Here is a 12,802-nt window from a genome sequence, read left to right as displayed (position 1 = left end):
GGCTTGGCAGAAAAAACCCACAGGAGATATGCGTATCATTCCAGAGGAGCAGACACCTGAGCCCAAGGCATCTCATTAGACATGTATAGCTGGGCAATTTAATCATGCAGGTCTCAAGAACATTTCTTATATCAGGTCAATAGAAACACATGCATAACAGGCTAAATATGACTTCTTTACACATTTCTTGCCCTTCTTCAGCTTGCAAGGAAAGAACATACACGCACCACGTTAACACTGATCAGGCGAAATCCTGTCCTAGACCTCCAGGCCCGGCTCCAAAGCCCATATGAAAGATGGGAATTCTCCCACAATTTTTCCTTGGCTTCAGATCAGAGAGTTTGAGAGCAGTTCAGATGCTGATGTATGCGTGATTTTATCCTTTCAGGCCCTGACCTTATAAGGTATTAAACTTGTGGGATTTTTTTTAAATCAACATGCTCGAGGTTGTGCATTTAGCTGGTGGGATGGGGGTGGTCACTGTTTAGTAAACTGCATGGTTGGGGCGTGCTCCCTGCCTTGAGGAAACACGCTTCCATGTACTGCAGTTCCTGGGCTTAGGGACTACTGAAAGAGAGGTGTGAGAAACGCCCAGGTCTTCTACTGGTCCCTTGCATGGGAATATAGCAATCGATGAACACTTCTAGAGCTGCTCTGAAGATCTTGGTTTTGCCTCAGTGCGCTCTTGCAGCAGTGACCTCCCCAGCTTTACTGCATGGGCTTTGCTAGACAACTCATTTTTTGGGGCCATGCTTTCACTCACCTTCACAACAGGCTCTCCAGTGACCAAGGAAGCAGGGCAGGACTTCGCATCGTGATGGGAGGCATAGGCTTTTGCTGCCCACAGATCCACATAACCATCAGGCGTGTAGGGACCACAGTCCAGGACACTGCTTGTCTTCTCAAAAGGCTCACACACACCATCCCCATCGTGCACATAGCACAGGCTTGGTTCCCCTGCAAGGAATGACCTGTTTACAAACCAGGCTCCAGGCACATACATCTCCACATCTTCCTCCCAGGAGGCATGCTGGCTGTTTAACCCTGGGATTTCCCACCACAGGGACCTGACAAGCTTTGTGGATCACTCCAGCTGCGAATCCACATTTTGTTGTGATGAGGTGCATCACTCCCTGCTCTGACGAGCAGTGTGAATAACATACAGTTTTGACTCCTGCCTCAAAAGGAGGTCACAATCTATTTGGACTCACCAACACAGTTGAAGCCTTTTTCCTTTTTACACTTCCTGGAGCAGCCATCTCCATCCAGCAAGTCCCCATCATCGCATTCCTCCTCCAGGCTCCTAAGAGGAAAATAGCCAAATACGTTAATAATGCCCTTGACTGAACACTCCTGTGCTTCTGCCCAATTGTGAGTGAGGACCCCATATCCTGGCTCCATTTCCACAGAAGCAGGGAGAAGAGGAATAACTACATGTGCAGTAAGGTAGAGGAGAGAAAACACTGTATCTTGTCAGGGGATAAAAAGATTGAAAACACAGCATATGGCAGAAAGTGTGACCGTACTGTGACTTTTTTATAAGACCTGAGACAAGAACTATGGGAGAAAATGAAGCTATATGCAACAGAGGAAGTAGAGAACCAGGTATCAGGAAGACTTGCTGCTGGAGAAAGCAAGTGTTGGAAAGGGCAGCAGGTTCTGAAATGAGGGTGGTGTTTTGGTGGGAGCTGGAGAAGGGAGAGAGAGAAGGTTAGCCCAAGAGGTGTCAAGAATCAGCCCCCAGCTGACATGCATGGCATCTCATGAGATAAAAAAGCCCAGGCAGTTTCCTTAAAAAGGTTCTGTCCCCATACTGCAGAAAATAGACCTGATAGGAGAAGCTGGCCAAAATGCCTTGATTCATACCTATTCCTTTGTGCACAGTTACATATCCCAAAACACAAGGAGAAAAAACCCAAAACTTTCCGATGCACATCCTTGGGGCAGGATGACATGACACCCTAAAGAACCTCAGCTGAGAGCTTGAGTTTCTTGACTTACGTGGTCACCTTCCCATCCCCGCAGTAGGGTGCTCCATGGACATGGACAAGTGGTGGGGAGGCTTCTCCTGAGGTTGTCCCAGAGACTGCCTGTACCTGATATTGGTACACCTGCCCAGGCGTGACTTCCCTGCAAGAACAGAGAGGACTCGATGAAAGAACAGGAGGGAACAGCCCATGCATCTGCAACAGATTTGTTCACCACAGCTATAGAAATCATATGTGTGTGCCCATGCAGTATCACAGTCTCACATATGTCTTTGTACTCTAAACTGCCAGAGGCAGAGACTGTGGGAAGAAGGTCTCTGCCAGGTCGTGCAGAGGGCCCTGCTGCTTATTTCCCTAGGGTCTGAGCTGGGGAGAAGTGGCATTAACTCGAACAATAATTTTCCTAGTTGTGTTGATGGGGAAAACGTTTCTGGGTTAATAAGCTCCTTCTAGTTAGCCTGGGCTCATGGGCAAAGGTTATGCCAGTATGGTGGGTCTGCAACAGGCTTCCTCAATGCTAAATAGAGAATCCACTTGTGACATTGAATGTCTTAATTCCCAAGGTGGGGAGGGGAGGAACAAAACACAAGCGACACCATCCATGGATTCAAAGGCAGGACTGGAGGAGGTCATCAAAACTGCCCCAGCCACCCACAACAGAGCAGCCTTGTCACTCACGTGTCAACAAATAAGCGGTGCGCCTGTGGTGGGGTGGCAGGGGACCCATTTGCAAACGGGGGGTCACGGAGGACTCGGTACTGGATCAGCTTGCAGGCAGAGCAGAGAGAGCTGTGGGGCATGGAGGTCAGCAGGGCCGTGTCTATCTCCATCCTCTCGTCAAAGGTGTAGATTTTGACTCCAGACATCTTTTTAGGGATGTTAAGCTTCACGGTAAAGGGAACATCACAGAAGGTGTCCAGGGGGCCCAAATGGATGGACTCCCCATGCTCTGTCAGGATTTCAATGTCAGACAGCGACTTGGGAGAGCCCGTGGAGAGGTATGTGGTCCAGAGGGTGAGGGAATCAGGGTAGACGGGGTGCAAGAAGCGCAGCTCTAGGATGCAGCCATCTGGCTGGGGGCATGGCACAGTCATGTTCATGTGGTAGAGGTGGAGCTCTGGACTCCAGGCCTGCAGGCTGGGCTCACAGGGCTGATCCACATCTGGGGGCCCTGGGAGGAGGGACGAGAAGGCAGCAGATGAGAACCAGGGGACAGCTAACTTTACAGCGGACACAAAGGGGCAATCCTCCCTGCAGCATCCCATAGGTGCTTAAGCACCTCTGTGCTACATCTGCACACCCATGCAGTTTTGCACTCACTATAGGCACATGCCAGAGCTGGTGGCATTTGCCTTAACATCATAGAAAGCAATATGCACCACTAGTCTCCCAGCTCCTGGATATGCATAAAAGCATAAGGCTTGGCAGATCTGCTGTCTCGCAGCATTCTAAACCAGGAACAATGGTTATGCTGTAGCTGGTCACAGTGCCAAGCTCTAAAGGCAGTCTGGACACAGCTGGGGGACATGAAGCTTGCTCTGTAGTCTCATGGGCACAGAAGGCTTACCAATGGCATCTGGATGCCAAGTCCCTGGTGCTCCATGGATTTGGGCATAGGCTAAACAGAGCAGAGACCAAAGCTTTCCATAGGCACATGCTGGAACAGGTCACAGGCAGGAAGGGACCAGGTCCAAAGCAAGCCAGGGAAGCAGCTCTGGAAGCAAGCCCTTCAACTTGCAATGCTAGCAAGAGACACTTTAATTAAAGAGTTTTCAGACAAACAATCTCAGCTATATCCTGAAACTTCTCTTCTCAAAGCATGGGCTACATCCCGGAGGTGTCATAATGTCCAAACTGCACTTTCTCTGCAATCACCCTGGCATATTTTCAGTTGACCTCAGTGGCTCAAACAGGCAGATGCATGGAAATAAAAGATCTTCTGGCTCCACGTGGTTCAACAGCAGCCTGTGCACTATATACAGCTCATGAGATTATTTCACCTGGTCTCCTACCTCCTCTAGCTTTGCTCCTGGAGGAGCTGAGGCAGCATGAAAAGCCCAACAACTCCTATGGCAGCTGCGTGATCCTGGAAGTCACCAACGTGCCCACAAGGTGGGTCTCTAAATCAACATCTGGGTCTCAGCACAAGAGAAGTCGTAACATCCTGCTGTTCACCTTGGCAGGAAGGAGTTGCATCTAACCCAGATTGCCCAGGACTTCATACAGACTCAGTGGGACTGAGCAAGGAGCTGCTCTTGCTCCCTTTGGACAAGACTGCAATAAAGTCTGTGAATACTCCTGAGGTTTTGAATGAGGTCCCAAGATCTATGTTGTAAGACTTTTATTTCAATGAAATGCCCCTTCCTTTGACAAGTATCTATAACAGCTTTCTGGGCAATGACTGGGGTTAATATAGGGGTGTCAGTTTGTTTGTCCAAAGCTAGCTGGAAGTTACCAGGTATTTCCTGGGCACCTAGAAGCCCTTCCTGCACTAAAGAGCCTCCCCAAAGAGGAGACAACTTACTTTCTAAAAGAAAAAAAAAGCTGCTTTTTATTTCCCAACAAGATCTCATCTCTGTTAAAGGGATTCACGGCCACGGAAAGAGAAGAGACATTTACCTTCTGCTTCTTCTGGGGTCCAATAGCCAGAGGAATCACAGACCCGAGGGGAAGAGGCCTCATGCACATACTGACGGAAGGTGCCATCCTCCGTACAGTCATCGCAGAGCATGTCCTGCTCCCTGCAGACAGGAGACAAAGGCATTGGCATACCTAATTGTGACTAGTTAATTTTCCATCCACCTTTGTCCAAACAGGATCATATGGGAAGTTGGAAAAGCAAAGCTAAGCTCCCAGAAAGCCTCTGGGCATATCATCCTGCTTAGAATAAGCTTCATCAAAGACAACAAAATAAGAGTGACTGTGGACCAAGCTGGTTTTAATATCTCCCCTCTTCTACATGCTCTATGGGTAGTCTTGGATGAGCCATTGCATCACCTGTTCCCTATCCATGAAGCAGGGCTAACAGACTTCACGCTTTCTAGGGCAATGCCTCTACAGTTGGGTGCACTTGGGTCTATCTCTACTAAACCCCGGAGCCAGGTTTTGGCTTTCATCACTACTGTAATACAAAACGGTCACAATAATGCCAGTTAAAGGGGGTCCTACTGTGCTCTCCAGGAAAGAAAAAGGCACCTTTTTGTGATAAGTTTCAGCCACTTTTGTTGACCAGTTCATTTCAGGTCCCCCACCATGGAGCAGCTCCTGAGACAGTTATGAGCAAGAGATGGGGATGGATCTGAAGACCCAGCACCTGCCTTCTAGACCCATGTTTTCCTGCTCCCAAACCACTCCATTCTCCACCAAAGCAGTTTGTTTGGATGACTTGAGGCCAGCCAGTACTCAGAGGCTCTCATGCCTGGGGGGTGACAGGCACATGCCCCTCTTATCCCTGGCTGAAAGGCACATTGCGGAGAGCACCAGTTCTTTGAAAAGGCAGCAAACACTGATCTAAGTGTCCCAGCTACTCTCAAACAGCACTTTTCTTTTAATTGCAAGAGACAGCTTTGTGAAGCAGCTTTAAAACAAGTTCAAGAGCTCTTTTACATGCGCTTATGGTCCCACGATAAAAGCATAGACCTGAAACCTGGTAGAAACCAAAACATTTTAGAAAGAGGGACTGCTCAATTGAGGCATTGGTGGTGTATCCAGGTCTTGATGACTTGCTGGTATTGGGGAGAAGGAAGACAGCTACACGGCACTTGGGGCCACGCACTGCTCACCAGCCAAAAAACTCTGGTTCCTTGGCATCATTTCTCTGGCTTGAAAAGTTTCCTGACTTACCCCCAGTTAGTTACACTGCGAGTCCGTGACAGTGCTGGGAACGAAACCCAGGTCTTGCGGTTCGAGCTCCCTGCCTTAACCACAAGGCTGCATTTCCTCCTGGTAAATAGCTATTTTATACAATAAGTGCTAAATGAAGCTCATTTTTCATTCCGTGATTGCACTCTGGGGTTTAAGAATTGGCACTGCCTCCCAACGCTCTTTGGCTTCCCCTCCCGGCACCCCGACAGCAGAAAGCTTGCGGGAGAGCCCGTGTGCCAGTGGGGCCACTGCAGCAGCCCAGCTCTTGTGTCTGACAGCTCTGCTGGAGACAGCCAGGGGTAAAAGGGGATGTGGGGTCTGCACCATAGAGGATCTCTTGTCCCTTCTAGCAGGCTCCTGTGCAATCCCAAGACCATTGCAACAGCAGATCCCTTACTTCTCATGGATGACACCGCTGATGGGAGGCAGCCAGTAGATGCTGAGGGAGTCCTGTGTCTGCCCCGTGACCATGGGAGGGATTGGGATGGGTGCAGGCTTCTTGCTCTGGCCCCAGCGCTGGTACACCAGGTCCAGGTAGCAATGCATCCGAGCCACTTGGTTGGGAGTGAACGCGTTGGTACAGTCGTCATCTGCAGGAAGAGATGCCAGGCTGAAGGTGGCAGGGATGGGTCAGCGGGGCACGGCAACGTGCACGCTTCCTGATCTCCAAACCCTGGTTTGGGAATCGCTAGAGAGACCTGGGAGACACCAGTGTGTGGTGGCTTCCCCGCCACGGCTCTCTGGTGTCGTGTGTCCCCAAAGCCACAAGATGGCACTGCCTCAGCACCTCCACATCCTTGCGGTTACTCCACAGCAGCTCGCATCAGTTCTAGCGCTTGGGCAGAGCCACCATCTTCATGGGACTCGCAGTGGGTCAGCAGGAGGTGACAGAATTGCTCTTCAGGCTTTGGTCCTCCTGGGCTGCCAGGAGGAAGACCAGTCCTCCACGACATGCCTTTGGAAACCAAGCCAAAAGGGCTCAACTCAAAGGTCAAAAATTATAATAGTAATAGTAGTAATAACAATAAAAAAGAAAAATAGTAATAGTAAAGTTGCTTCAGGACTGGAGAACAATGGCACACAATCGTGCAGACAAGAACTGCCTTAGTGCCTGTCCAGTGACAGACTGGCAGGGAGGGAGGGATGGAAACAGCCCGCAGCAAGAAAGAGACCAAGAAGCCACTGTAAGCGCAAGCTGCAGCCTGCCACACCCCAACCAGGAGAGACCACATGAGTTAGAGAAGGAGAGAAGGGACTATTAATGGAGGCAGAAGGGACAGAAACCCAAGTTTCTAGGGAAGGCGACCCCTTACAATTTCTAACAAGGATTACTCATTACCTGTGTAACTCATGTAGTTGTTGAAGGGCGTTCCCATGAAATGTGTCTGGCCACAGGTGTCATTGGTGGGGTCTGGATCCCGACAGAGTTTACTCTTTGGGGTGGGGGCAGTGTCAGCACAGAGGTCTCCCGTCTCCATGGATGGAGCTGTCTCTCTGCAGGGATCATCACAAGATTCCCGCTCGCTCACTCCCTTAAAAACATGGTACAGGCCCAGGACATGTCCCACTTCATGGATCATGGTGTTTGTGTGGCCGTGCATACCATAATAAGCAGGGTTGAGAACAATTCCACCTGGAATTGGAAATATAGAGAACATTAACCACAGGAGGAGACAGCAGGCAGCTGCCGTTACCTATGCTATATAAAACTCCTCTCATTGTGCTTCCAGGTCACAAATTAGGTTCCAGATGGAGACCTGAAGACAGACATATTCACCCTTTTGAAGGATGGGAAGAGGGCTCCTTTGCCCTCTTGGAGTGGAATGGGGTGGGTGGCTTTTCTTCCCCTTCTGATCACACCACTCCCCCCAACATCTTCAATCATTTCAGCTAGCATTTCCCTCTGTGTCTTTTCACATGTTTATAATTCAGAGTCTGCTTTGGTTCACACTTACAGCTCCAAACGAGATTTGGAGCCAGGGCACCAAACCAAGATATGCTGTGAGTTTACAGAGATAATATTTTGAACGAGAGGATAGAAGACCTTTCCTAGCCTAGACATGTGGCTAAAGCATGCCAGCTCCCATGGCAGGTGAGAGCAACGAGGTGCCTAGCAAAGTCGTGACATGCTTGGCTGTGCCAGCTAGAAGCCACTTTCAGCACAAGTCCACATGAAGAGTCAAATGCACTGCCGCTGGCGACATCTACTGAAAACGTCAATGATCTATTGCTTCAACCTCCAAACCAGACTTTAAGGAGTAAATTAAAACTCTCATGAGGTGCTGTTGCAATCCACTAAGCTTCTACCACAAACCTGACCCAAATTCACTGTGTATTTTAGAGTGGGATATCCCAAAATGTAGCATCTGAAGATCCCTTCCTCCCCTTCATAGGGGTTTGCATGTGGGCAAGGGGGCAAAAAGCAGACCCCAGCATGTGCCCAGGCTGTCTCCAAACAGCACCTCCGTGACACAGGAAGCTGTTTTTACCCAACTTCTTTTAACCCAGACAGCTTGGATGGCAGTGCAGTGAATAGCTGGCTCTGGCACAGCGTGTTTCCTCCTTTGCAGGATCCTGGAGGATATACTGTGCCAGCTACCTTACAGCAGAGCCCCACTGCTACTGCACCTCTGCTGCTGATTGCTGCTCCTGCCAGCAAAGTTAAAATTGGCAGAGGGCCACCGTGTGATCCTGTCTCCAGCCACAGCATAGACTGCTTGAAATCTGCTCCTGAATCAGATCCATGGAACACTGGACTACCTCATGTCCTCAGGTACAGGGCATTCCTTCCAAGAGAGGGCTTTCTTCAGAACACAGTCTCCCTGGCAGGTCTGGGACTCCAGACCATGCTGGGTGAACACTGGGTTGGGGCTAGAAAGGGGCCTTCAGAGATGCCCTGAGAAATTCTCTCAGGCCCAACAGAGTTCCAAAAGGGTGAAGAAAAAAAAGAGAGTGGCATCTTCTATGGAGCATCCTCTGTGTGTGGCTCATAGAAGGGCTGACAAACACCACTGACCTGTCAAGTAGCACTGTTTCTTAGCTATAAATTAATGTTTATTGTTCTTCATTCCCACAGCGTGGATGCTATGCTCAAGGCAGCTTGGCTTGAGGCAAAAGATGGGTCACAAAGTAGCTGTATTCCCTTTCTCTCCAGTTATAAAACACCAGAGTAGAGGACCTTGCATCTCACCAGCCAGTTCTTGACCCTTGAGTTGACTGGAGATGGGCCACAAAAAGATACAGAGTTTGAAAAATCCATTTGGGACCTTCCTGTTCTATCTTGTCAATCATTAGGTTTTTGCAAGCCATCCCCCTCTCAGTTACCACACTGGTAAACACTAGATAGCAAAGGGCATCCCATTCATGGAGAACCCAGTGGGCACATAAAAAAAGGCTGCTCTTCATTTTAATCAAAACAGGGTGTAAGAGAACAGAAAGAAAAGGCATGTCTGCAGCCAAATACAAGCCTGAGCAAGGCAGGGGGTGCCTGCCCAAAGATCTGAAAGGAGGAATGCTCATGCAGAAAGAAAACAGTGTTCATAAACAAATAAATGAGATGTGAAAACCCTGCACACATCCTGTGGCACTAACCACAAGGAACAGGTCTGAGCACGAAGGGTACAGGAGGCCCTGTGACCAAGCAGCCCTCTTCCCAGCAGAAACCCAAAGTTCTTCCCATGCAGAGGAATAAATGGGATTCCAGCACAGGGAGAGAGAAAACTGTCACAGGGGAGGGATGCCAAGGCTGGGATACCCTGTCCCTCCTCTCCGCTCGCTTTCCCTATCCCATTCCTCCCACACACTCCACAAGGACAATCACATTTTTAGTACTCTTTTTTACAGCTAATTAGATGGCAGGATTAGAAACAGCATGAGAACTCTGCCTTTCTTCCAGAACATCTCTGTCGCTCCATTCCCTGTCCCCACAGCTCCCTGATGAGCTGGGAGAGCTCCCAGCTTTGGACCAGGAAGTTGTATGTCCCGTCTGCAGGATCGTGGCTGTAAAGACAAGATATGGAAGTGCTTGTAACATCCCACCAAGACCAGTTTCCCCTCTTCCTCCTCTGCAGATCAGGCTTTCCTCCTCACCTTTGCCTCCTCCTGCCCTGGGAGATAGGCTAAATTTGGCTTTAAGTGAACTCTCCCTCTCTTGCCTGAGAAACAGCCCAAGGAGTCGCCCAAGATCAGCATTTACACAACCAAGCTAAAAATTTCTGTCATATCCCTTTGACTTCAAGGAGGTCCAGCACTCCAAGGCAGGTGAACAGAGTCTTCCTTGAATTTGCTCACCCAACCAAGACCAGGCAGCTTGAAAGCTTCAGGTCTGGCCTCTTCTTCTCCTCCTTCCAGACTGGACCCCGGTCCCCAAGGCCAAGCCCCAGCTCTGCTCAAACAACAAGAGATGCCCAATCCATCAGTACAGTGAATTATTAACACTGGTGTGGACCGCACTTCACTCACACCCCTTGGAAGCTCTCAGTCCCAGCACATTGCCCTGCTTCTAGCCATGATCAACTGCAATGCCGAAGGACTTCAGTTCAATCCAGCCCCCAAGAAGCTAACCTCTTCCTGGGTTAGGGCTGTTACAAAGGACACATGCTCAAGCAAGCACAGGAGATCTTTAAACAGCAAACCACAGTGCTGAACCTGTATCACAAGGCCAGTCTTCCCCAAACACTGAGTCACAGCAATTAATGGAACAAACGCATGACAGTTAGTCAGACAGGAAGATGGCGATTGCTTAAGGTACCTTTGATGGAACGGCTGGCCCTCCTTCAGGATCCACTGACCTCAGCCAGATATATGAGCTGGCCTCAGCTTGTATAACTACAGAAAGTATTTATAACATCAAATATTCACAATTCCCTTGCCTTTCGACCATGTTTAAGCAAATACAGTTCACATGCAGCTACACATGAAGTTTAAAGCATCTGCATTATTACAGGGTTTTTGAGGCAAGGCTTTCCACTGCGGAAAGCTAAGTTTTTTATAGGACACGAGTTCTTCGACTCCTTGTGTTTTGTAGTTAAAAAGATTTACTTCTAATTTCTCAGAAAATTCATTCCAGACTCCAAGTAAGAACTTTGAATTTGAGAGCAACTCACTGTGATTATGGTGGAAAGACTGAGACAGACAGTATGGTTAGAGAGAGTGGTGCAAACAGACCTGAGATCTTCTACCTCTCCTGCTAGCTGGCTGCAAGTTGTCCCTGTCTAGCAGCCCCACAGCAGCTGAAATACTGCCTACAGAAGTATCATAGACCAGTTTACCCTCTTCAACTCAGTATATTATCTCTTGTACTTCAATAAATGTAGTTGCTGTTGGTTGGTATTACTACCAGCCTAAAATGGTAAACCAACCCTAAACTTTCAGAAGGGCTGCCTGATATCCAAATTTACTCAGTAGAGTAATCTGGAGGAGAGCAATAGATCTGTGAATCATCAGCATAGGAATGGTCACTTAATTTCTGGTAGCCCAAAACAAGCATAGGTGAAGAGAAGGGGATGAAAAACAAAGCTCACTGAAGACTTCCAAAAGGTGAAGACATCAACAGGAAGATGAGGAGAACCCTCTTGAAAGACACACTCAAAGGTCATCAAAGAACGGTTCTGAAGGTGTTCAAAGTCCAGATGGCAGATTAAAAAAACATCTAGAGAAGTTTGGAAACAGTATGTTTATTGAGCTTTGAGATGAGAGGATCTGTACATACATAGGGAAAAATCGGCATGGCATTTCTGCTCCATGGGACCAAATAGTGGCATGAGGAGAGCAGGGCATACGTGCTGACCTTAATATTTTAAGGTCAGAACAGATAGGATATTAGAAAGAGTCAGCACAAGTGAGGAGTCCGTCTTCTTGGAGAGACAGACCCTTCTTCTGCAAAGATCTGTCTCCACCCCTAGTCACCGTAGGTCCTGAAAGCTCAGGATTTTTTCCTCAAACTACTATTCACTCCTCCCAAGGTTTTCCTTGCTCTTTCCTTACTGCTTTACCTTCACATCTACTCAGATCCTCCAGTAGCCTCTATTGAGAGGTTTTGTTGAAAGCCATATATTCATGACCTGCTCAGACCTAAGTTTCTTCCATGCTGGAAAATAATATACATTGTGCATGGTACAAAACACTTGGGTGGAGTCTACTGTTTACAGAGAACAGAGTCCACCACCCACCCTCCCAAGCTCTATAAATCTAAAACCAAGGACAGTCTTGAACAAACATCTTCAGTCTGCCAGAGCCTCAAAGAAGTTCACACCCAGCTTCATACTTCACAGCTCTGGCACTAGAGCCAAGACAACACCCCTTCGGCACTGAACCTCCATGGTAAAACCCTGATCCAACATTTCCAAATGGCGCCACCTCTTGTGTCCCTTACTGGGCACAAAGTCTCAGACTGGACCTAAATGCAACCTTTTGATGAAACCAGTCACCCTGATTACCCCTCCGTAGAACTGCTTGCAAACCTTTGGGAGGGGTCTGAAGAGAAAACATATGGATGAAGCACTGGCTGTAGTAAGATGATTGTCAAGCTGAGCCTTGGAAGTGATTTCTGGAAGCTGAAGGAATAAATTTCACGGAGATCTGTCTTCCTCAACAAGCAACTGCAGCAATACGCTACTGAAAAAACAGTTCTGAAACTCGCTGAGGGAAACTGGCAAAAAAGAACTTTAAAACAGGTCTTTAAAACTTTGAAGGTTTCAGCATCATGCACTTGTAAAAGCAGAAGGTCTAGGTCTTTTTTGCAGGTGTCAGGAGTAATTATTTCCAGTTACTTACTGAGAAACACTTTAGATGTTTTGACTGCAAAGTGTAAAGGGCTTTGCCAGAAAACTCTGACATTGAAGAGGTGGAGAGAGAGGCAGGAAAAAGAAACTGCAGAAATAGGGGAAAACACACAATACATTTACATTCTAGCAAAGCAGTTGCCCTTTCAACTGTTTGTAGCCTGCCAG

General features: G+C 48.3%; 1 protein-coding gene across 1 annotated transcript in view; it reads right to left on the bottom strand.

Moving 5' to 3' along the window:
• Nucleotides 1–12,802, bottom strand: part of PAPPA2 (pappalysin 2) — a 95,542-nt gene that overhangs the window by 48,048 nt on the left and 34,692 nt on the right. Inside the window, exons 5-11 of the mRNA XM_030496228.1 lie at nt 7,192–7,485; nt 6,250–6,442; nt 4,608–4,729; nt 2,667–3,159; nt 2,002–2,130; nt 1,212–1,303; nt 764–957 (exon numbers count right to left, since the gene is read on the bottom strand). Coding sequence (XP_030352088.1) covers nt 764–957; nt 1,212–1,303; nt 2,002–2,130; nt 2,667–3,159; nt 4,608–4,729; nt 6,250–6,442; nt 7,192–7,485 — 1,517 coding nt within the window. The remainder of the gene's footprint in view (nt 1–763; nt 958–1,211; nt 1,304–2,001; nt 2,131–2,666; nt 3,160–4,607; nt 4,730–6,249; nt 6,443–7,191; nt 7,486–12,802) is intronic.

The sequence above is a fragment of the Strigops habroptila genome, chromosome 8 (assembly GCF_004027225.2).
Source record: "Strigops habroptila isolate Jane chromosome 8, bStrHab1.2.pri, whole genome shotgun sequence".
Lineage (NCBI taxonomy): Eukaryota > Metazoa > Chordata > Aves > Psittaciformes > Psittacidae > Strigops > Strigops habroptila.
This window is presented reverse-complemented; position numbering and strand designations above follow the sequence as displayed.